At 30.8% G+C, this 24,653-nt stretch overlaps 2 protein-coding genes across 6 annotated transcripts in view; one reads left to right on the top strand and one right to left on the bottom strand.

Moving 5' to 3' along the window:
- Positions 1-747: 747 nt before the first annotated feature.
- On the bottom strand, positions 748-16,145 carry LOC125075772. 2 transcript variants are annotated; one of them, XM_047687510.1, is made up of 10 exons: positions 15,954-16,145; positions 11,483-11,608; positions 10,836-11,012; positions 7,746-10,717; positions 7,485-7,653; positions 7,308-7,379; positions 7,047-7,224; positions 6,661-6,898; positions 5,104-6,258; positions 748-5,026 (listed from the first exon to the last, which is right to left on the bottom strand). In XM_047687510.1, exons 2-10 carry the CDS (start codon positions 11,590-11,592, stop codon positions 4,572-4,574), a joined length of 5,526 nt encoding a protein of 1,841 aa, XP_047543466.1. In that variant the 5' UTR covers positions 11,593-11,608; positions 15,954-16,145; the 3' UTR covers positions 748-4,571. The 2 variants fall into 2 exon arrangements, with proteins under 2 accessions (XP_047543466.1, XP_047543467.1); XM_047687511.1 differs by lacking the exon at positions 10,836-11,012.
- A 1,558-nt stretch (positions 16,146-17,703) lies between these two features.
- The window catches only part of LOC125075752 (MAGUK p55 subfamily member 7), a 28,866-nt gene continuing 21,916 nt past the window's right edge, over positions 17,704-24,653 (top strand). The window contains exons 1-8 of one of the 4 annotated variants that reach the window (XM_047687471.1): positions 17,704-18,001; positions 18,181-18,455; positions 18,544-18,675; positions 19,025-19,054; positions 19,571-19,750; positions 20,678-20,874; positions 21,025-21,140; positions 22,867-23,184. In XM_047687471.1, the coding sequence (XP_047543427.1) occupies positions 17,971-18,001; positions 18,181-18,455; positions 18,544-18,675; positions 19,025-19,054; positions 19,571-19,750; positions 20,678-20,874; positions 21,025-21,140; positions 22,867-23,184 (1,279 nt within the window). In that variant the 5' untranslated portion in view covers positions 17,704-17,970. The remainder of the gene's footprint in view (positions 18,002-18,180; positions 18,456-18,543; positions 18,676-19,024; positions 19,055-19,570; positions 19,751-20,677; positions 20,875-21,024; positions 21,141-22,866; positions 23,185-24,653) is intronic. The other 3 variants (XM_047687472.1, XM_047687473.1, XM_047687474.1) reach the window with 3 other exon arrangements.

Below are 24,653 nucleotides of genomic sequence, written 5' to 3'. Positions count from 1 at the left end.
ACTCTGCATACGAATAAATAATCATTAAGAATTTCAGAGAACTTTGCTGAGGAAAAAATTTACAGTAATAATGGGTTTAATAAAAGGACCAAATAAATGCACATTACTTTATTTAAGGAAATATCTAATACAGTTATTATTACCAACAATATACACATTTAAATAAACTCTTAATAAACGATAAAAAGTTCTTTTTCATATATTCAAATAACAATTTATATTTTTAAGCATCGATACATATTTACTTTTTGTCGAGAATTTAATATAACCATAAGGTAAAGGCATCGAAGATAAGCTGTTAAAACAAAGCGTTACCAACCTTTTTTTACTTATTCATAAATATTTAATACAAGTAAATTTACAGCATATATTTAAACAAAATTGATCCAATAACTTAAAAAAAAAATACAGGCTACCGAATGAATGTAATTCCAAACAATATATTTATGAATGCACAAACACATTTCATGAATGGTTTCTACTAAAATAATAATTGAATAAATGATATAAAGTAGCGATATTCGCATATGAGTAACAAAACATTCTGGTTGTGTACTAATGTGGCCAGCACATTCAATTTTATAAAATGTAGTTAATCAACTGGGTTACTATTAGTGTATAATATAAAAATTATAGCTTATTGCTGTAAAAATTATAACCATTTCGAAGTTTACGCTTAAATATTATTTTTATATCTTGCATTTATTTATTTAATAAAATACTAAAAATAAAATATAACGTTATTATAAAAACAAAACTTAAGAAACAAAAGAGATATATCGTAAAAAAACGCAATAAATTAAATCATAAGTAATGAACATAAAGTATAGATAAAAGGATTATGGACTTTTATGTTACATAAATATTATTTTTGTTAAGTATACATTATTTAAAATAATAATACAATTATTATGATATGTAAGATGACATAAGTCGTCTTATTTCTCCAAAAAAAAATAATAACTTATATCTTAAAGATTAAAAACCATATACAATAAATAAAACACCATAATAATCGGTGGGACTAAAACTTTCTAACTATTTTTCGAGACAAAGCAGGTCCTAGTTCATAAACAAAAATGACATAGGTACGGTTTTCCATAAAATACTGTGCTATAAAAAATTTAACAAATTTTTAAAATGTATCCAAAATTGGCATAAGAAATGTATTTAATTCATTTAATGTGATTATATAAATTAAGAGATTGATTTATCGTTTGAGATATTAGTTTAGTGCCATATAGTTTTTAATTATGATTGTAATGTCAATTAAGACATGTTCCCACATATTATTAAAAAAAAATATCTTAAAAAATAACAACATATCTGGAATGAGCGTACCAAGTATAATATGTAATACTCGCAGGCCTGTTTCCATGTTACGTTATTTATCCAAATCTCGATAAAAATACATAGGAAGGATTTATATGTAAATTTGTACAGGTATTACAAAATAAATGGACGTATCAGTAGCCTGGTCGAATCCTATAATAATCTTATTTCTATAAGCGCGATGAAAACCTACTACTAAAATAATCAATTAATTACATTTATTTAAAGCAATAAATTAACAGAAGCTTTCATTTTTGTTAATTTAATACTTTCATTTTTGAAAATTCAAATACAGTTGAGTATATAAATTCTAATTTAACATATTATACGTAATTAACATAGCAAAATATAAAAATTATCATGGCTTACGTTTATCATTAACAATGGCTGATGCAAACCCGAAATGTAAATATTGAATACTGAGAGCATCATTGAGATCATTCATAGGATTATCCCCAGTTATTAAGGGTACGTGTACACGTATAGATATTATAAGTAACTCACTATTTTATTTATACAATAGAATTGTATAATATATACTTTATCTTTAGACGAAAGGGTACAAACACTTGTTGATAAAAAAGCCGTTAGAAATGTATATTACATATCATATTCATTCAATACTGAGGAGATTCCTTCGTTAAATTACATATAGAGTTAAAAGTTTAATACAATCACTAAAAGAATCGAGAACATAAGTCGAGCGCTACGTCCAGGCTACTCTTAAGTACCTACTTCAGTCTGAGAACTATCCAATTTGTCAACCAACCCCTCCTGTCTGGATCTTCAAACAAATAAAATAATGGAGTCTCGCCTTTAACCTTTACATTAAAATAGGAAAAGTAATCAACACAAAATCATCGTAACGTTACCGAATATAAATCAAGAACAATTTTGTATGGCCTTGCTGTACTTCTGGAAGAACAGTATTAGAATTAAAGATTAAATACATACCTGCTACTACCCTCGAAATAAGATATCCTTTCTCAGAGTCGACAATTTATTGTTATGACGAGGGCGAGTATAACAGTGTATCATTAGCGTGTTAAGTACAAAGTCAATTATAAGCTACTGTAGATAAAAGTGATAGAAGATTAGTGTTAGTTCGACGAAAAACGCAGCTGATAAAATTCAATCATCTATTATAGAGATGGAACATAACAGCATATGAAGAGGTAGACGTTAAAACAACTGGGTGACAAGCAATGGAATCACTTCATTTGATTTCTGTCATGTATCTGAGAAATCAAACGAAATGTCAATATTGAATAAAGCAAAGTCCTTGTCTGTAAGACGGTGATACTTGTGTCCTAAATAGTAAAAGAAATTGACGCTTGAGAAATACATTACATTACATAGAATTCGTTGAACGAAAAGAGTGACACAAACTTATAGTTTTGCCATCATCTGCCGCAAAGGATCTGCATGTCGTTTGCACCTAAGCATTTCAAGAATCGTTGCAACCCAAATAACGATATTATTATTATTAGAATATTTGAAAATAATAATATAATACATACACATATAGTTATATATATACATTCAAATAAGAATAGACTACTCTGTACAAGAATATATTTTGTAAATTAAATTGAAACCAACTATTAACATTTAACACTAAGTATATAGTAGACTATAATTTATAGCTTATAATGAATGAATGAGTTAATAAAACGCGGACAATTATGATTACTTTTTATACACATATATTAAATACTACATGGAATTTTACTAAGGGGACAAAATTCGACGTGAACTCTACCTCCTACACAAACGGCTATATTTATTAACAAGTAAAAATTAAATAAAAGACTAGTAAACATAAATTTCGCTACGAAAGCAATTAAATAATTAATATCGATATACTTAATATTTAAATATGTCACAACACTTATATTCGTACAAATCTTCTTTTGAAAATAAAATATAGGACAAGATGATCTAATAAGACATTGGATAAGTACCTGTGTTCCTTGTTAAGTAACAACGTAAGAGATTGCTTAGAACGAAGACAGGAGTATACTTTAAGAATGAAATTCTACTTTTTGGATTAAAGTAATCAGCACCACAATACATGGGCGCAATTTAAATCTAATATATTGAGCGTGATTCAAGTTCCAATAATAGATTTCACAAGTGAATTCACATTGACTCGCTGATGGACATACTTTTGTCATCTTAATGTTTATAAGAAAGTTGGCACGTGGTAAAGAATAACAATCTCAGGTGATTATACTTATAAATTACATATACTTCAAAAAAATATTTATATTTGACTGCTCATAGATAGAGAACAAAAATGGTTTCATAATTGTTTGCCCTTCAAAAGTGAAATCCAAACTGGAACTGTTTATTCGCTAAAAGTTATCTTGTTTATACTACTGTTTTGAAATAAATACATTTATAACTATTTCCGCTACTTCACAACGAATACTTGTATGTTTAATTGCAAGTAACATTTATAACACTAACATCAAATTTCTGAAACGTTGGCGAGAGACAGATCGACTGGCTATGATCAGAATGGTCACAAATCTGTGAAAACCGATGACGCAATAAGCGTCCAAACGGCGTTCAGATTAAAGCCGATTCTTGTTATCCTGACTTTAAACAGCACCTCAGACACGGACAGTAAGTTCGGCAGGTTCATACATTTCGAGTATTTCTAAGTTGCACGTTGCGCCGTCACTCTAGACGCACACAAACATATGGGATAAAATTTTAATCTACGACATTTAATTGTTATAGAATAAATGCTACTGCTGACACTGATGAATCTTAAGATATTATTATGCATCGACATATATTATGGTTATACCAGTTAAAACATCCAGATTTAAAATTCGGGGTAAATTTGTGATACGTGCATTGCCTTCGTAGGCTCTATAACTACGATGTGTTCGTCAACATCTATAACTTTTCCACTTCCAACTTCATGTTCATTTAAACAAACCTTTTGATAAGTTGGGATATTCCTAAGCTTTTACAACTTTATAATTATTTTTTTTGTATACAACCTTTGGAAATTATAAGTATGTAAATAGAATAAAATCCAATTTTAAAGTATATTAATATTTTGACGAAAATATGATATACATTAAAAAAGGGGTAAATTAAGAACTTATTAAATAACATATCCTACAAAAACTTCCTAGAATTCATTTGAGGTGAACTGAGTAAGGTAAGGTTATTTATTACAGTACCGTCTTACAGTTATTAGAAAATATATTTTTACTATATTACTGGCCCTTATCCATGTCAGCGCTTTTATCGCTGAACATTGGCTCATCCTTTAAGAACGTTCCCGAACGTTCCATAGCAGGAATGTTTTGTTCCCGATCGAAATCCTCCCGCCTCTGCATACTGTTGCACGCTTGTTTTGTAGCATGTTTTTGCTGCTTGGATGATTTAGTCAACGAGGATTGTGATTCTTTAGTTACCTTTGGAACGATTTTTGCTGAACTTGATTTTGTGGCATTCATCAAAGACCCGGACACCTTTCGCTCGCAGGTTTTGTTCTTACTCTTAGCCGATACAAGAGCGTTGCTTACCTGCCAGGATTTAGCGCTGACATTTGATTTATTGTTCCCATTGCAGGACACGGAGTTTTGATTATAATATACGGGAATCTTCGTCTTGATTTTTGAATGTAGCAAAGATGCTGTCGAATGACCCTGAGATTTTGGAATCACAGCTGTAAAACAAAACACATCATTAGGACTAATAATTACAATTACAATAAAGTGAAATATAAAAAAAAATACAACGTACATTCAACCGAGCCCTTGCTAGTATGTTTCGTTTTTGTGTATGTAGCATATTTGTTACTGTTCTGAGATCCGCTCAGCGAATCAGTCGATGGTTCCGCTGTACGTGGCCGTGATGAAGTGGCGAGGCTGTCTTGGGACATAGTGTGCGTCTTGTGTTCATATACTTGGTTACTGGTTATACGACTGGCCCTTACGTTTCGAGATTGTATTGGACTTGAATTTCGAGAAGACTCACTAGATGAAACCATTTTATTAACAAGCTTTCTTGCTGGCATTTTTTTCTCCTTTTCTTTGGCTAAACGCGGTTCCAAATATCTTGGTTTTGTATTTTCAAACATCCGGGTTGATCCTGGTTTATTGTTGATGGAACGATCTTGAGATGTCAACGTTTTAGATTGGTTAAATTTCGCACGTTCTTCTTGCGCTTTAGTCGTTCTGACTTTGGGCATGTTTGCTTTATAAGCGATCTTCTTGATGTCTCGAATCTCAGCGCTGCTCATCAATTTATCTTTCGATCCCATCACAATTGGCTTCGGCTTATAAGGAACGAAAGAGTTTCGGACTTTCTCCATATCTAAACTGCGAGTAGTAGCAGAATTAATGGTCTTCGGCGGTTTACTTTGATAGGTACTCTTGCTCTTTCTGTCTTGTAGAGGAGAGTTTGTCAAAGGAATAGCTTGTGGACCATACATGATACAGCCAAGTTCTCGCAGCCGCCGGCGTAGATCTGTAGGTAAATCCTTGAAAGCCTGAGTGCCCACAACTCGAGGCGCAGCCCTTACGAGTGCTCCTTCGCATTGCAAGCGCCAGCAGCTCGCATGACTAAATAGAAAATTGGAAAGCTCCGGGACACTAGAGTTTTGACCGCCATTACTCATAAAATCTTTATTGGTGAAATTTTGATTTTTCATTTCCTTAACCAAATGTGAAAGGAATGCGTATACACGACAAGTTTCATCTGGTGGTGCCCATTCGATGGCGGCAGCCAGACAGTCATCGAGGGCTTGTTTAGCTGATTGATGTGCGTCTGGGGCTGTGGATACAATTTCAAGCACTGCCAATAATCTTGGTGCTGCGAAATGCGCTGCAGCATTCACCAGACGTCGACACATGCGCGCTACACTCTCTGCCCATCTGCTATTTTGAAGTGATGCAACTAAAATTATAAATTAGTTGATGAAAACCCGTTTACTACCCCTATACGAGCTCAAAGAGTATTAAAAAAACATATTGTCATGATATTGTTATCACACAGAACTTCATATATAAATATTTTTAACAAATTCGTATATAGTTTGATAAGTCTTTAAAATATTTAAGAAAATCTGTATCTATTTTATTACATTAATAATAATTAACTCATTGCAGTCACCTTAAACATCTTCTACGAATTACGTTATTTACTATTTTCGTTGTTAGTTTTATTAAGGAGTAAGCAATTAAAATGTCGTATCTTTCGCCCAACACAAGTTTATATAAGGTCTTAAGAAATAGCGCTATACGATAGTAATCTTTAATGTTATAAATTAGCTTTATTATTAGTGACGTGTTGTCGCACCTGTAATGCCACATCCATAGACGGTGTCGATAAGATTATCAATCGTCAAATTAATTATGTGCTCTTGATAACATTTGTCCAATAGCTCTTTAGGCAACGTAGCAAAAGCTTTAGTAGGCCACACTTTTGTAAAATACTTCGTTATCCACCTTAGGCATTTACGATACAAATCATCCAATCCATAAACCGATGAGAGGGGGAAGCATTCCAACACACCAGCTGTGCATACTTGACACGGCTAAAAGCAATTATACCAATCAAATTATTAAAGCGTATATATTATTCGATTGAATAAAAATATTATTATTTTTAAAATTATATTATATAATTAAGTGATTAAATTAATTTATTAAATAAATTCATAATTATTAATGTATAAAACCCACCCTGTGAAAGTGATGACAATATCTGGCCTTTAGTGTGAACATTATGGCTTCTTTCAAACCTTCAAGACCTAGCATATCAGCGATGGTTGCCAGTTCCACAATGCTTATTGAATCAGGAATATTCGAAAGGCCTGAATATATATGGCACAGAGCAAAGTGTACAACGTTGAAGGAAAACCTTTAAAATAAATACATACGAATGTATTTTTAATTGACAAAAAGGAATAATTGGAACTTTAATAAACGTATTACAATACTTACGGCGGCAAAACAATAACATTTCCAGAACTTTCTACCCACCCACCACTCAAAATACCGGCGAAATATTGACATCTGAAATTTTTTTATGTTAAATAAGACGTTCTTTAAGTATGCAAGTAAACCGTCAAAAAATATTTTTTTTATTTATAATATACATTTATTTATTTTAAGAAATACCTTGATGATAATATACATTTGTGTGCCTTAATACGTTTCCCTGACACTTCGACTATAACATCAGGCGCTATTTCTTCTAGGAACATTCGCAACAAGTCTTGACCTAATCGAGACTGACAATTGCCTATTAAACTGGAGGTTTGACTCGTCTCTTCAGTTGTACTATTCTCTAAAAAAATATGTTATATTATTTCAACATCATTATCATAACAACTTGTTTCAGTTGTGTTAAATTGATGAAATTTTTAAAAATCAACTTACCAATGACAGACCGACACATACTACTTTGCACACTGCTGAGTTCCGACACGTCAGAATTATGCTCATCTACTTCACAAACACTCGACCCTTGCCTCGAGGGGGATTGTGTTCGTCCAGAAAGTGATATGGGCATACTTTTGCTAAATTCATTCTTCAGATGAGGAAAAAGCCTGTTTAAGCTTAATGCATTCTCTGAATGAAATGAACTTATGACCTCACTTGACCTTGACGTACCTGCTTTATTTTGTTCTGACCAATTATTATCAGGTATAGATCTTGTCATTCTTGAATCCAAAATTTCTCTTTCGAAATCGTCTGAATTTTGCATCGGTTTATCCAAATCCGATAACCTAACAAATAGATCAGTATCCTCACATTTTGTCGTCTCCTCACGTATCACTGCTCTCGAGTCTGGTTTAAAGGACTTATCATTTTTACGTCGAGTTGTTCTGTCATTTTTTATTTCAGTTTCGACTTCATATATCTTATTAGATTTTTTACAGGTAGGCTCAGGAATAGCTATTATATCAGAAATACTGATGTTAGGATCATTACACAACGATTCATATCTTTCAAAAGTTACAGACTGTTCGTGAGACTTAGAACTGCATGGCATAGGTTTTTCAATATATGAATTTTTTGGAGTTTTGGAAGTTGGAATATGTTTTAATGAAGTGGAGGTTTTTTCATTGGATTGCTTTTTAGCATTAAGTGAAGATGATAGTCGAGATGGCATTTCTTTTAGAGTGGATTTTTCACCCAAATCGATGTACATAGAAAAAATGTTCCCTTTCTCGCTGTTTTTATCAATGTTCGTTGTTTCTGGAGGTAAGGGATCAGGTAAAGTTGATAAGTCAATGTAGAATTTATGGCCCGATTTTTCTGAGCTATCAGAGTCCACAGAACTTCTACTTTTGTTACAGCTGTCATTACTACCGACCTTTGACTCATTTTTTAAAGTTGCACACATTCGGTCACTAGGTTTTTTTATATTAACATTTTGACTGGAATTGTTTTTACTGTCTTCAGCTACTTTAGGACTTAATGACATATCAACCACCCAGGCAGATGCTGATGCAGATTTTGATGGTTTTGAAGAATTTTTCTTTTCATTATCATTCAAGCTCCCCTCCGTCGTTATGAAGATATTGTCTATTTTTTTCCGAATTGATGGACTACTATTTTGGGTCCCTAGTTTAGGCGAACTGATGTTTTCCATAGAAACACAATCTGATGCAAGTGAAGATTCATTATACCGGTTAGACCTAAAATTTTTAAGACTTTCCCTACTCATTACTATTGTATCACTTTCACTTTCTTCCGAATCATAATTTTTTAAAGAAGAACCTTTTAAAGACATAATAGAATTGTGTGGCGTAGTCCCCATATAAACAGCACTGGTTGACTGTTGAGCGGATGCAATGTTACTAGTTTTACATGTTTCAAAAATTTCTTTATATTCTTGATTATCATTTGCACTTAAAGAATCTTCTGTAATAGGAGTCATTTCAAAAATAGTCGGCGATAAATCCTTTTGTATTGAATCAGGTTCTTTATTATCTGCTTGTTCTAATGAATCTTCATTATCATTACTTTCGGACCAATCCCCTGGGCTAATATCATGACCCTTGATTGTAGAACAAGGTAACGGCTGGCTTGGAAGAGGTATATTTTTAGATTTGGCTTTCGCCTTCTTTGTCAGAATTTGACTGTGTAAGCTTAATGACACGTGTTCTTCGTCAACCAAACTTGCAGCATCAATAAAACAAGGTGTCGTTTTGACTAAAAAGGGTGCAAAGTTTTCCGAATCCGATAAATTATCCTGCTTATTTTTTTCTACTATGGCAACATTTTGACTAACATTCTGACGTTCATTTTGTATAAACTTGTCACAAGCTTCCTTATCTGTTACTTTTGGTGGAAAAACTGATTCCCAGGACCCAGTTTCTGAAGACACCGAGGATGACTCTAATATTACAATTTCTTCATTCTGTCGCTGTTTCTGTTCCTTAGAGGATTTACCACAAACTTTCTCATTTGATTTTTTTTCTGAACTATTTTTCTGTTCTATATAATCTATACTTTGTGAAGTAGTGCAAATCGATAACGGTGTAGTGCGAACTATAGGAATTCTTATCATCTGTACCTGGTTTATGTCGGCCTCTGGACTGGACCCTTCTTCTACGGTTCGGTCATGTACAGTACTATCAGACAAAGATATGTCCGTTAGTGTAACATCTTTATGACTGTTGAGACTTTCCAACAAACCAGTATTTTCCAAGCCCGAATCAGATGACGTAAATATGTTTTCCATTTTAAAGCTATTGTCTTCAGCATTTAATTGCGACAAGCATCCAGAAGAGCCCAACGCAGGGGAACAAGTATACACAGCAGACAAGTAGTCTGAAGACGAACTAGGCTCGTCTGTGATTAAACTGTCTGGAGAATATGTTGGATCTAAGTTTCTTTCAGAGAAGGATTCGTTACGGACCGTCTTTTTTATAAATTTACAATTGTTCAACACAACAGGATCATGCGGTAATTTATTATTTATATCACAATCATTGGAATGTTTTAAGGTCTTGGGAGAGTGACTAGAAAACAGAGACAACGAAGTTGGCTTATTGCGTTGTGTAACTTTATTTGATTCTTGTGATTTTTTTATAGTCTGAAATGCATTAGACAAAACATCTTGTTCTATTAGCTCTTGTTCCAATAAATTTCCCTCAATGTGCACTAATGCATAATATTCTTTTGTTATTTCGGTACTTGGGCTTAGGCACGATATCTGTTGACCTTTTTTTTCTGTGTACGGACTTGCACAATTTGGAGTTAGAAATACATCAATATCATCTATTTCATCCTTTGTTTTGTTTAATTCAATGAAATTACGTTTTGTAAAGAGGTGTTTTTTCAAAAAAATTAATATCTCTTTTTCTTGGGTTGTGATATCGCATTCGGTATAAGCATCGCTGAAAACAAAAAAAAAAGGTGTACGGATTCCATTTTTTATAATTTCTTTCAATCACTAATCGTTCATTAATACTTAATAACAAAAAGTTAATTTTATTATTTCATACAATAAATTACCTTATAAACGAATATATCTCATCAAAAGCTTCTTTTTCGATGTTAACATGCAAAAATGCTTCAAGCTTTCTATAAAATTTGTTTGTACGTGCTTTTAGTATGCAAGAATGAGTTAGTATTTTGTGGTGTTTCCCACACGCCACTTCTAGATCAGAATAAATCGATTCGTCAAAAATTCTGTAAACAGATAAAATCTCATAATTGGATAATTTCATATAGTCTTGTATATTTTATGATAACTGGTACTTTTGTGCCGTAGCAGAATGCGAACTTGTTGTTTTTAAATGGGAATATTGGCAAGAAGTTGAAGTGGATCTCTAGTTCAGAGTCCTTAAATGAAAGGGAAACTACTCAAAATACTTTAAAATATCAGCTTACTGGTTAATAATACGCAAATTAACGAATTAAAATTAAACCATATGACTTAGAATAACGCAGCATGCACTTCAAATTAGTTGAAAATATAAATTAAAATTTGTATAAAAACCTAAAATTTCCTTTAAAAATACGATATATACGGTTAGGTTTGGATTAGTTGATGCATTAACTATTAATACTTTTATTAGGTACTTTTGCAAAATTAACATTTATTAGAAACTAAAGCCGGCGTAGTCTAGTGGAAATTGTGTCTGGAAAAAATATCTTACCTTGCTACATCCTCTTCAAGTTGTCTCTGAAGATATAGTTCCAATTTTGACGCTTCGTCTGACGCAGATGATTCACTTGCCGACACCGGCTTAACCCTCGGGTCCGGCATTAAGCATTTCTTACACCTTGTTTGAAAATAATATATATTTTAAAATTCTATACTTTAGCCAAATCCCAGATTTTTAATTAATTTAAATAAATGATTCCAAAAATTTGTAACAGGTGAAATAAGCGGTGAAGTCAAAAATTCACTCTTTTACTTTTTTAAATTCGCTTTAAAACTATATTTTAAATTTCATTGAAGTTCATTTTCATGATATTAAAAAAAAACTTTGTGTATAATAAATAAATATGGGGGCATATAACATAAAAAAATACCTACATGTAATCAATTTCTAAGTCCATAGCCTAGGTCTTTCTACTTTTCATCATTAGTGTAGGTTATAAATTAACATAGGTATGGATTTTCTACTATCAATGAATGAATAAATGTGAAAAACATACAAATAATAGGAAATATTTTGAGAAGCGAACTTATAAAAAACTAAGACCATCAATGAATTTCTACGACTGTCTGTTATCGTTTTACGCATTATAATAATTAAATTAAAGTTATCGTCTTTGTTTTGGCATGTAGTCAATAAGAGGGTATATTCACCATCCCAGAACACTGAGGGCACAATTTGGACAGCAACGGAGTCGTAGTCACTTCCAAGACATACTTTTTATATCGAGATCGAAATAGTGCACTCGTGTTTCAGCCATGCTAAAATATTTCGATATTACGTTTCTACTGACACTTTACGAATACCACGACACCAGTAAAACAGTTAAAATAATAATAAATAGTTTGAATGCTACTAAATTATATGTTTAAGATCCACAGCAAATTATTTTATTATGTTATTTGCCTTTCACAACAATTTTGTATCTTTCAAAAACAAATTGTCCATCATTTTGACAATAGCTTCTTTGATACCCGAACCTTTACAGTCCGATCTACCTCGTTTAAATTCAATAGCCCAGTAGGTAACGCCGACATCTGTAGGCTTAAGCTTTATCCGCTGATATCTGCTGAAAGTCCCAAAAAAAATCTCTCGCTGATTCTTCAAGCACTTTATCAACTCGCTTTTCGTTATATTTTTATTTTCTAAACACCTTTTTCATAATAAAATTATTTACTGGCGAGCAATATAATGAAATTAAGGGGTGCCTCCATAAATATCGTTTGACACGTTTTAAAATAAATATCCAGCTACCCCCAAAATTATAAGGCACTTCTAAAATCTTTTTTATTTGTTTAGTGACACATTCTGCCTTTAGTTTTACTAGTATTTTTTGTTGCCTAATTTGGTTTGTCTTTTGATTTTAGCAATACACAATTCTATCACTATCCGTTTTATATAACAACCTTTATAACCTTCACAACACAAAGAAGCAAGGATGAAAGGCAAGTTGTGCCATTTAAATGCATCCTTTGCATATTTTTTAATTCTAAGATCATTATTTCATTAAGACCTCGTCATTTCATGACCATTCTAAAATCAATGAGCACACGACTGTATGATGTATGTATATAGTTTTAAGCAATTTTTGTGATTAAGATGAGCTACCAGTCATCGAATTTTAGGACTGGAGTGACTTTACATAAATATTGTGTTCATTTCATCCTCAGATGCGTAGTTCGAGTAAAGTGGTGTTGAGCACTAGAGTCCATACGCAAAAAAAGGTTCTTTTAATAGTAAAATACTACAAAACTATTTTCACATTATATTTTCTTTCTTGCATTACGAAAATGACTACTATTAAATTCCCATCATGAAGAATTTAGTTACTGTATTTGGACTGTTTAAAAAACAGTATGAAACCAGATTTACTCCGACATTTAACACTATTTCTATTAACAATACCTTTCTTACTCTGTTTATTGATCTCTGTGTATTTTTTATATATTTTTATTGAATCTGCATCTTTATTCATCAATTGTTATTTTCTTTTGCAAGCCATATATTGGTAACAGTTACAGTTAACAGTCTGATATAAGTTTACGCCATTTGGAATTTGAAGGTCGTAACATGATTTTTCTGAATACACTATTTTCATCTATGCCACTGCTCATCCTACTTTAACATATATAAAATTCCTATTGGCCTTAATTTAAAAGGTTGATGTATTTACAAGTTATAACTACCACATTTTCAATTCTTGTTTGGCGGCCCTGTATGGCCACATGGAAGATTCGGAATGGTAACGAAAAACATTGTAAGAAAACTTGCATATGAAAATCTACCCCATATATAATCCACAAAGTTCATAGAATTAAAAATAACCTACTAATCTAAACTTATGTTTAATAATAGATAGGTGTTGAAAAAAAGGTATTTTATAAAAAATAAACATGTATTATATAAAAATTACCATTTTTATGATAAATCCAATGACAAGGAATTATAACGCATCACAATCTGACAATTCAGTAGATTCAGAATCATCCTGTAAATATATTACCAAACTGAAATCTAGGTTATACTATTTGAAATATTCTTCTTTAACTTCTTCAACATGATTACTTGTACCTGTTTGCCCAAATTGGTTTTCCTTTCATAATGATATGCTCAATATAAATAAATATACAACAAAAAATAAACGCCTTCATAAATACTCTGGGGATATTAATATTAAGCACCAATAGTGCAATAGTTTACAGGCTGCCTAGCGAAGTAAAAGTTTGCAGCTTAGATCCTGAAACAATAGGCTTTTGTCGTCCCCACTGCTTTTACTTTAATTGGAATTGTTAAATACGGAATATCAATAATTCCTTACAAGGCTGTTATTCTTAAAAAATATGTATCTTTATAAATTATAAAAAAATTCAAGCCCATATAAATTAATTATGTATTTCTTCACCCTTCGGAATGGTTGTTGGTTGTTGGAGTTTAATTCAAATTTAAATGGAACAAAATTGTTTATTAATGATGGAGTAAATTTTTTGAAAACTTGAAACAAAGATTCATAGTCTAATTGGTATTTATTATGCTGTTTTAACTAGTCCTCACAAGTACCCATTTAGGAGCATCACTCATACACACTGACCACTTTGCAGAGACAAGCCTTCATGAGAGAACAGATCAAGGAAAAGTTTAAAAATGAATGTCTCTTATATACCATGAAAACCTTAACATGTGAGTTTTTGAAGATGTGGGTAGAAAAACTTTTAATTACATTTAGTAATATAACCTATTTTACAAAAATATATTAAAAAACAAGATAATATATATTATATATAATTTTCTTTAAGTTTTCTTGTGTATCTGAATTCTCATGGTGTCTCAGATTACCGTCCCTTTGGATTAACAATGATTTGTCGATGAGTATAATTGGATATTAAACTGAAAAGTACATAAGCCCTTCTATGCATAGGCTCCTGAGCAGTGTCAGCAGTCTGAACAGAAAAGTAGTATCAGTGAGTTTCTTCTATACTCAAAAAGATAAATAAAAATGAAGATGATGCCTTAAAACTTCCCTGAATAAGTTTTGTATGCATTGTAAGAAAATATACAAGAAATAAAAACAGCCTACTGCTCTTAGTTTAGAATGCAAATGCTTTTTGTAAACCCTTTTGTTGGGAAGAACCATCTAATTATATAGATGATTGCTCTTTTTGCTCAATAAGTGTCCAGATACTCAATGAAGAATAAACATTAAATAAAATATCTATATTTGCCATAAGCATTGCAACCTATTCCCTCGGGGAAAATTATCCTGTGCTGAGTATATCATCCACTTCATAATATCCAATCTTATTTTTGAGACATACAACTTTAATGCCTAGTTCAAGTTACATTCTGAATCATTTTGCACTTTTGAAGATTCACCACAATAAGACATGTTACAAAAAATCCCTTTCAGTTTCTAGTTATTTAAAGTATTTCCAATCAGAAACAGATAAAATTTTGTTAGTTGTATAAAAAAAATGGAAAATTTCTTACTATATCTTATTGCCTCGGGGTAGTATATATATATTTTTATATTTTTGATATTTTCACAATCCTGTTTACATAAATTACTTTATTCAGAAAAATCTTTTTACACTAATATGAAGTCATTAAATTTCAAATCAAATTTAAATGCAAACCATGTCTCTATTGTCTACTACTAATATATGACATCATACTCTAACAATAACAGTGTGAAGTATTATAGGATACTAAGAGCAGTGTAAAAAATCTCACATATAGATATAAGATAAAAAGGCGATTTGATTAAGCATATTATATAGCGATAAAAGGCCAAGAGAAATAAAAAAATGCAATAATATTTTTTATTTGTAGCCCTATTTGTCTCCTAGAATAACAACTTAACACCAAAAAAGAGTTTTTATTTATTTAAAATAACTCAGAAAGTCAAATAATTTATTAACTAGATAATAAGGAAGATAATAAAAAGAACAAAATAATTCTCGTGACATACCAAAAAGATTCCAATAAGTGCAGTAATTCTTCGACTTAAAAAGAGTGGTGAGTCCACGAAAATGATAACAATTATAAGAGAAAACTATTTTCACAAGACAACCGTGTTCACTTTTATAGAAACGTATTTTAACTTTTTTACGTTTTAATTAACTAGGAAGTGGTTAAACGCGCAAAATCTCCTCTGCACAACTATCGATCGATCGGCAGTCGCTACTAGCGCCATTGTCAAGACCGGTATTTATGATTTATCTGTGTATTTTTGTCACCAGTAAATAAAACCTCGGCAGCGGGTGTTTAATAAAACTTGTCACTTTGGCTTTTGATAATATTCTGAATTTTTGATACGATTTTTGCCTTACCTTAAAATATTTTTAAAACCGATACGTATGTGACGAGACAAAGATTTTCTTTTCTCTTTGGCAGTATTTACGCCTGCGTACTAGGCACATCTACGTACATTTAATTACTAAAAAATAGGATCATAGCATAGATTAAAAAGCTCATCAAAAGGAAAATTGGCAATTTGAAAGTTGTCAACACGCGTTGGTGACAAACGTAACAAATACATAACAATGCTGTACAGGTATTTACTGTTTACACCGAAAAGTTGCTAACACAGAAATTGTCTACGTGGTATTTTAGTGGACCTCTCCGTGGCTCCGTAGTTTCAAAGTTGGAACTAGCACCGTTCAGTGAACGATAATTATAAATTTAACAAAATTGGAAATTGCTAAGAACTTTTTAATGTATTTGCAGACAAATAATGCTAAATATAATATGATTGTATTATTGTAATTTACATTATAAAATACAGATAACAACAGACGCACACATAAATAGACTTGAGCTTCTTCACTTTGTGTGAGCGCCCTACTTCCTTCATATAATGTTTAATATTATTAAATATAAATAAAATAATACATTTCTTCACCGCCATTATAACACAATGTTATCAATATTTTTAGTGTAATTTTTAATTGTATTCAAATTTACTTTTGTCTGATCATTTATTTAAATTTCCATTATAAAAAAAATGCTTCTAGAGTATTAAAACTAGGCGTTATAAAATATTTTCCTGAAATATAAATAATTACGAGTTTCTTTCATATCATATTACTACACACTAATTATTTTATGAGCTATGTGGTTATTGCAACTTTAAAAAGCATGTATTTATAATTGTATGACGTCAACTTGAGACAGGCGTAGAATGTACATATATTTAAACTCGAAGGGATATTGATTTTTCATTCGAGGCCTAACATACCTACAACATGTAGTTTAAATTGTTTGTCCTCAATCTTTCCATATTTTTGACGCGGATTTAAACTGTTCGCATGAGTATTATTGATTTATTTGATATAAAAATAGCTAAAAATAGCCTCGAATGTATTTAGTGAAGTCATAAAATTGTATCATTTAAAAAAGGCGCTCTAATATATGAAATAAGTAACGCTTCATATTTTGTACACTTTAAAATAATGACACATATATTTTGAAAAATGTCTTTTAAATATTTAAATACATTAAAAACATAACAAGTCAAAATAATATCATAATAAATATAGACTTGTTAATAAATTTTGAAATTGATTCATAGATGGCGTTGTAAAATCTGCAGTCTATGTCAATCTTGTAGATACTAAAGGTATGTCATATATTATATCATGGAATAAGGGTGGTTTCACAGCTCACTGTCTAATTTCTGTCAACGGCCAGCGCACTTTTTTTACCTATTACTGTCAAATCATTCACTTGTTCACAAAATGCACAATATTATGTTTAAAAACACACTGTTTCATTTTATTAAAACGTTGATACTTGTAAATTTTATATTCTAAATGAAGTATAGTTTTATTTTACTTAGGTGTAAGTAAACGACAATAAAATTAAAGCAACCTATCCAAGGGTGTACTATAAAGTGGTTTATTATATAAGTGATAATAAATATTTATTACAATGGTTTAGGAGAAGTTTGATTCGCAGTTTATCAGCGTCTTTGATGTTATGTGAATATGGATAATTCAACAGACAATTGGGACCCTGGTATGTTGATGAAGGAATATATACATGCATTTCTATTAAATAACTAGTATAATTAGCAGACTTATCTCACCATGTGTAAATATTTACAATTTTTACTTAAAAAATTATAAATATACAAACACATAGCTGTAGATATAGAAACTATTTGTTTGAAATAATTGAATATGTTTGTGTTTTAGCTCTTACTCGTCTCTTATCTTCACTTAAGGAAGTTCAGTCAGATGGAGAAGATGTAGCTTTCTTAAGTGAACTGCTGCAGTCTAAGCAGCTACATGCACTTGTTCAAGTACATAATAAAATTGTAGCAGCACAATGTAAAGATGATAAATTTTATCCATTACTCTCTAATGCAATGCAAGTAACTCTGGAGGTGTTAGAAATGTTTGGTGAGGTGGTGATAAGTTCAAATGAATATAAAGAGCTGTTGAAATTACTGCAGAAGCCACATTTCCAGGTAACTTTTTATTTAAAGTGAATTTGGAAATAGTTAATTAAATAATTTTAGTAAATATTAAAATATTTCTTATAATTTTAATGCATAGGCAATACTCTGTACACATGACGCAGTGGCCCAAAAAGATTATTATCCTCACTTACCAGACATACCTGCCGACGCTGATGATGAAGAGGAAACCGTAAAAATTGTTCAACTTGTTAAAAGTGATGAACCATTGGTATGTGTTTTTTTTTTATTTAGCTTGACAAAATGTTGAAACAGCCATGAACTGTATTTATAGGTACATCTTCATTTAGAAATAGCAGCTACATAATAATAAAATATTCATAGCATTTAAGGAGTATAAATTTAGGCCTATATATGTAAATTGTATATACATATCACATAACAGATTGCTTCCACCTATATTCCTTTTAGTCAATATATTAAAAAAGAAATTTATTATTAGTTGAAGGGCGAAAAGGGTGAACTCTGTATACTTATTCATATAAAAAGTGTTAGGTTATAAATTATTAACATTGGTATTTTCGAAGTATGTATTGAAGTTATTAATTTTTTATTAAAAGGGTGGTGCTCAGAGTGCAGAGCCAATAGTGGTAAGTCCAGAAGCTGAATTTTATTATTAAACAATGTGCTTTCATTTGTTGTATTGTTTCTTTATGTTGTATAATTTTTTTCTCTTAATTCATTCTTATTTTATTGACTCGTAGTATCTATATTTAAGACACTAGCAATTATGATTGACTAGACAAAACCTATTCTTAACTCTTTTTATTATTTATATCATTCACCTTATGAAACAATTTTTACTAGCTGCTATCTCTAGATGTTTTTGTAATAAGTAATGCATAACTGTTACCTGTATATCCTTATTTTTTTTCCACATGGGGTCCTGGTATGTTCCAAATTTATTTAAATGTGATTTTGAAGAGAATTAAAATAAAAGAATGAAAAAAAAAACAATTGATTATCACCAATTTTCCATATCAATGTAATACATTGTTTTTTTTTTTAGTTTAAAAATTAAAAAATCCTCAGCGATACTCCATTTACGTTTTTTATTAATATTATGCATTACATTAATAAAATCGCACACATAAAATTATTTCCAGGGTGCGACTATAAAAACAGATGAAGAAACTGGAAAAATTGTTATAGCTAGAGTCATGCATGGTGGTGCCGCTGATCGTTCTGGTCTTATTCACGCGGGTGATGAAGTTATAGAGGTTAATGGAATAAGTGTTGAGAATAAGTCACCAGCAGATGTTCTTTCGATCTTGGTAAGATCCAATGTAAGAAAATGTTTTGGCTTCATATGTTTGTACCGTAAACTTAAAGGTGCTCTTTTTGTTTGGAGCTTATCTACTGTCGTTCCATCTGTTGCTCTTGTTAAGGCGTTTTTATTGTTTTAGTTTAATGGAATGGACTTGTATGCTTATCTGATGGAAAGTGACAACCACCGCTCATGGATATTTGCTACACCATTTATATGTATATAATATTTTATAGTATTATGGTTTTTTTTATTCAAGGAATTTGAATTAAACAATAGGAGTTTAACAACATAAACAAAGCTAAATTTTTTAATTTTTGTAATTGAAAAATTATTGTTATTGAAACAAAAGGAAATAACAACAACAATGTTATATGTATTTTTTATTATTAATTTTTTATATTTTTTCCACTCTGTTATATTTTACCGCCCGTCTTTTCTTTCTCTGTTTTATTGGTTGCCATGGGCGACAGTCTCTTTTGCATAACTAATGAGTTACGCTCGGAAAAGAATGGGTCTGCAATTCAATTCCAAGGCTTGGCTTGACTTGGCTGTGCTTGGCTTGGCTTGGCTTGACTTGGCTTGGCTTGGCTTGGCATGGCTTGGCTTAGCATATAGCGTTACATTATGTAGCAATTAAAATGAAGTTTTTGTGATAAATTACTTTACACAACTTGCCCGCTGTCTACCATGTACTATAAAGTAGCATTTAAGGTAATGCCAGGGACCTTGACAAGCGCAACAGATAATCTAATGGGGTGCCTAGATGCAAACAAAAACAACTTTATTTAAATACTTTAATTAGTTATTTTAGTTTCTTTGAAATTCAGGCCAGATGAATGGAAGTATTAATAATAATTATGCTTATTATTTTATTTTATTTGTTAATATTTTTGTAAGTTATATTCTCTAAATATTTAAGTAATGTAGGTTTGAATGTTTGCAGCAAAGTTCTGAGGGGACTATAACTTTCAAGTTAGTACCGTCTTTTGGCAAAGGTGGGTCAAGAGAAAGTAAAGTGAGAGTACGAGCTCTATTCCATTATAATTCTGCTGAAGATCCATATATTCCATGCAAAGAAGCTGGTCTTAATTTTAAAAAAGGTGACATCCTGCATATAGTCTCTCAAGACGATGCCTATTGGTAAGTTATAAGATATACCTATTATATTTATATATACTCGTCCACTCTAAAATAATACCATATAACCCATTATATCATTTAATTATATAATAAATACTGCTTAAATTTCGTTGTTGTGTTATTTTTAATAAAATTATTATGTGATTAAAGGTGGCAGGCTCGTCGTGAAGGCGATAGAGTCATGAGGGCGGGGCTAATACCATCAAGGGCTCTTCAAGAGGGGCGTATTATACACGAACGCCAAATCGATCCACAAACTTTAGATGGTTAGTGTATATTAATTATTATTTGTCAAAAGTCTTCTAACTATAAATTTATATAAATTATACTAGAACATAAACTATTATTTACTTAGAAAGTTATAACAAAGTGTTAAAAAATATGTGTAATTACGTGTAATATATAATAAGAAACTTTTGTAGGTATCCAAGTTGTATAAAAAATTACTATAATTTTTTTTATTTATATTAGAGTAAAGCAAACACCCATTCTATACATACATTATCATACTCATATATATGTATATATAGTTGATTATTAAAAAAATCGTTTATTATCTATCTTAATAAAAGAAAATCAGGTTTATCTAAGTCCGTACAATGTCAGCATATAAAAACTACCATAAACAAAGCACAAACAAGCTTAAACAGACAGTCATATTTTAGTATATAAATTTTAAAGTTCACATATTTTCGAAATATCTCGGATGTATATAGGCTTATGACGTTTCCCTTCACTGTTAGAGCCAGCGAAGAATCACAATTAATACGGATATTTATTTGAAAAGGTTGAAATGGTTATTGTGGGATTGCGTTGCAGACCCTTTGGCCAATGTGTCAGACCTTTGTTTGACACACTGGCCGAAGCGAATGGTTCTAGATGAAAATATAACATATATATAACAGTTGATGGAACGACGGAATGCGTAATTCAAATTAGATTTCAATTTCTTTTTAATTTATTTTTCTAAAAAGATATATACCAGCTAAAAGGACCCCAACCAAAAGGTTCGTTCGTAACAATAATTTAAGAATGAATGAATTAATAAGGATTTTTGTAATCGATATTTGTACCAGTTACTGCCTGTTATTCGCGTCCCTACCGACCGATGTAACAATGTACAAGCGTTTTCATTGTGCAATTATTTTCAGTGTTTCTATTTAAATTTTACTTTGAAGCAATAATATATAATAGAAAAAGTCTTAAAATGTCAACGCTTGAATCTTTAGGAATTTTTGTATTATATGTATTTTTTTAAATATTTTTACAATTTTTTAAATTATTAAATTAAGTAAATAATATTTTCGTCACTGGTGGTAGTATTTTAATATCGACGATTCAAAAACGCTTCGTTGTGAAGTTTACTTGAATAAAATTTATTTGATTTGATTGCAAAGTTATGTCGATCAGAAAAATTTACATCTTACTCTTACGATCGTCAAAAAGATCAAGCTTTCTTGTATAGTATACTGTATATTAAAAAAAAACAATTTGACATTTAATTGACGTGATATAATTAGCGGAGATCTAGAATAATCTATGATATTAATTAGTGATTCTTAATTCAATGGCGTTTCATTATCGGTGAAGAATAATCTATGGTATTCATTAGTTATTCTTAATTCAATAACGTTTCAATATCGGTGAAGTTGTTATTGAAACCTTTGAAAGAGAACTGAGTTGATATTATGTATTTAGGTCAAGAATTGCTTGTGAATAATATAGAGCATTTAGCAAATCGCATGGAATATATAAATCTAAGGTTTGTTTATTACTATTTCTTCGGTCGGGACTATAGTACAGAATCCTTACACTGTGCATAATAATCACTAGTATTAAAAAGAAAAGACGTGAGAGCTCTATTATTATTATAGTAAATTAATAAGATTGTTATTTTAAAGATAATGATAATATGAAATGAATATAAAACTAAACTTTTTTGATGTATTCATAATAAAATTACTCATACACAATTTATTTTATCTCTTAAAGGTAAGGCCGCCCTGTGCAGTCCATCAGCGGCTAATTCGGACTGTGGACCCAAAACTCCTTGTTCACCCACACCTAACGCTACCGCTCTACTGCCCTGCAAGTCTACGCCCAAAGTTAAAAAAATCATATACGATATAAAAGAAAATGATGATTTCGATCGTGAAATGATTCCGACGTATGAAGAGGTCGCCAGATTGTATCCACGACCAGGGCTCATTAGACCCATCGTGCTGGTCGGTGCTCCGGGTGTCGGTCGCAACGAGTTGCGAAGGAGGCTGGTGGCAACCGATCCAGAGAAATATGTCACACCAGTACCTTGTAAGTATTATTTGCGGAGGCATTTTGCGAATTATTTTTACTGTGGCAAAAATTGTGCACTTATCTTTGTATATTAGTACTCTTTGTTTCGTGATGTGACTGTACTATGAAATGCACTTTTATCACTTTAAAATATTTTACAACCAAAATTAAATTAATGAGTATATTAATTTAAGCATAACATAACTAATTAGCTCGATATCACTTCATAACACCATGTTATATATATACTAACAATTAAACAGCGAGTGTTAAATTGTCGAGAAATAATAATTGCTGAAAAATTCAAAACAAGGAATACACATAAAATTGTTTTAAAATTACATATAAATAAAAGACAATATTTTTACATTATTAATACAAATCTTTTATAATACTTTAATTCGTCAATTTAATTATAAATGTGCATACATAACTTTAAAAAGTAAAGAAACTTATTCTCTATTTTGTTTTTTTAAATTTTATAATAATATGTGTTTTGCATTGCCAATACCTTATGTTGTTATTTTGCCTTAATAATGCTAGTAAGTTTATTTTGCCTTGGACGAATTGAAATATACTTTGTTAATTCTAAAGATTAACGCTGCGATTTATTAATATAATAATTATATTTATTATTTATAAATAACAGTCTTGAGGCCCATTGTTGATACTATCCAATATTTAAATGTTAATTTTTATGTTCGCTATGCAAATAGCTTGCAACGCTTTGCGGTGTGAATGTTGTTGCTATTACTTACCCTTTCGTAATAGTAAATAGCAAGGGTACAGTTCTATGTAAAGATGAGAGGCAGAAACAGTTTCCATTTAAAAAAAAAAAATTGTATAATTGTTCTGCGGATTTGCGGATATAAATCTTATAATTTCTTCAAGCACATGCAGATTTTAGTAGCACGACATGAATTATTGTTTAATTATATATTAGTTACTTTAAAAGCATATTACTGTTATTTCAAAAGCACACAGATTTCATCAGATTTAAAAATAATCATGACAGATTTAGGAGAATTAATCTCGTAAATATATTCCACACATTATTTTGTTCCACAACTCGATAACGGTAGCGCGCGTACTGCGTCAGAATTTAATAATATTTAAATTGAAACAAGATTATTTGTAATAGATATATTATTGTTTGTTCCCATACTTGACAACGTCGTTCAATATATATTTTTTTTTACGAAATCATAATTTCGGGTTGGCGTTTCTTTATTATATAATGCTATTCTATTCGACTGTTAAGTAACAATGATTTCATTCGAGATAACAATTGTGTGTTGCTTTATAATATAGTGTCAATAATGATTCGGTAAAACTGTCGCTTTTTAATTTGATGCGACTTCAGACAGATAAAAAAAATATTGATTCTCCGATCTTGAGGCTTTTCTAAAACCTGTAGATTTAAATTTATTCATTCCGAATAAAGGTATACTATAGGTTGCTCTGAAAGAATATTATAATTTAAATAG

Source organism: Vanessa atalanta, chromosome Z (genome assembly GCF_905147765.1).
Source record: "Vanessa atalanta chromosome Z, ilVanAtal1.2, whole genome shotgun sequence".
Classification (NCBI taxonomy): Eukaryota; Metazoa; Arthropoda; class Insecta; order Lepidoptera; family Nymphalidae; genus Vanessa; species Vanessa atalanta.
This window is presented reverse-complemented; position numbering and strand designations above follow the sequence as displayed.

Coding starts and splice junctions, on each gene's coding strand:
- LOC125075772 (XM_047687510.1), bottom strand. CDS start 11,592: ATGCCGGACCCGAGGGTTAAGCCGGTGTCGGCAAGTGAATCATCTGCG. Junction 11,013..11,482: donor CTTGAAGAGGATGTAGCAAG/GTAAGATATTTT, acceptor ATCTGTTTACAG/AATTTTTGACGAATCGATTT. Junction 6,259..6,660: donor CTATGGATGTGGCATTACAG/GTGCGACAACAC, acceptor TTATAATTTTAG/TTGCATCACTTCAAAATAGC.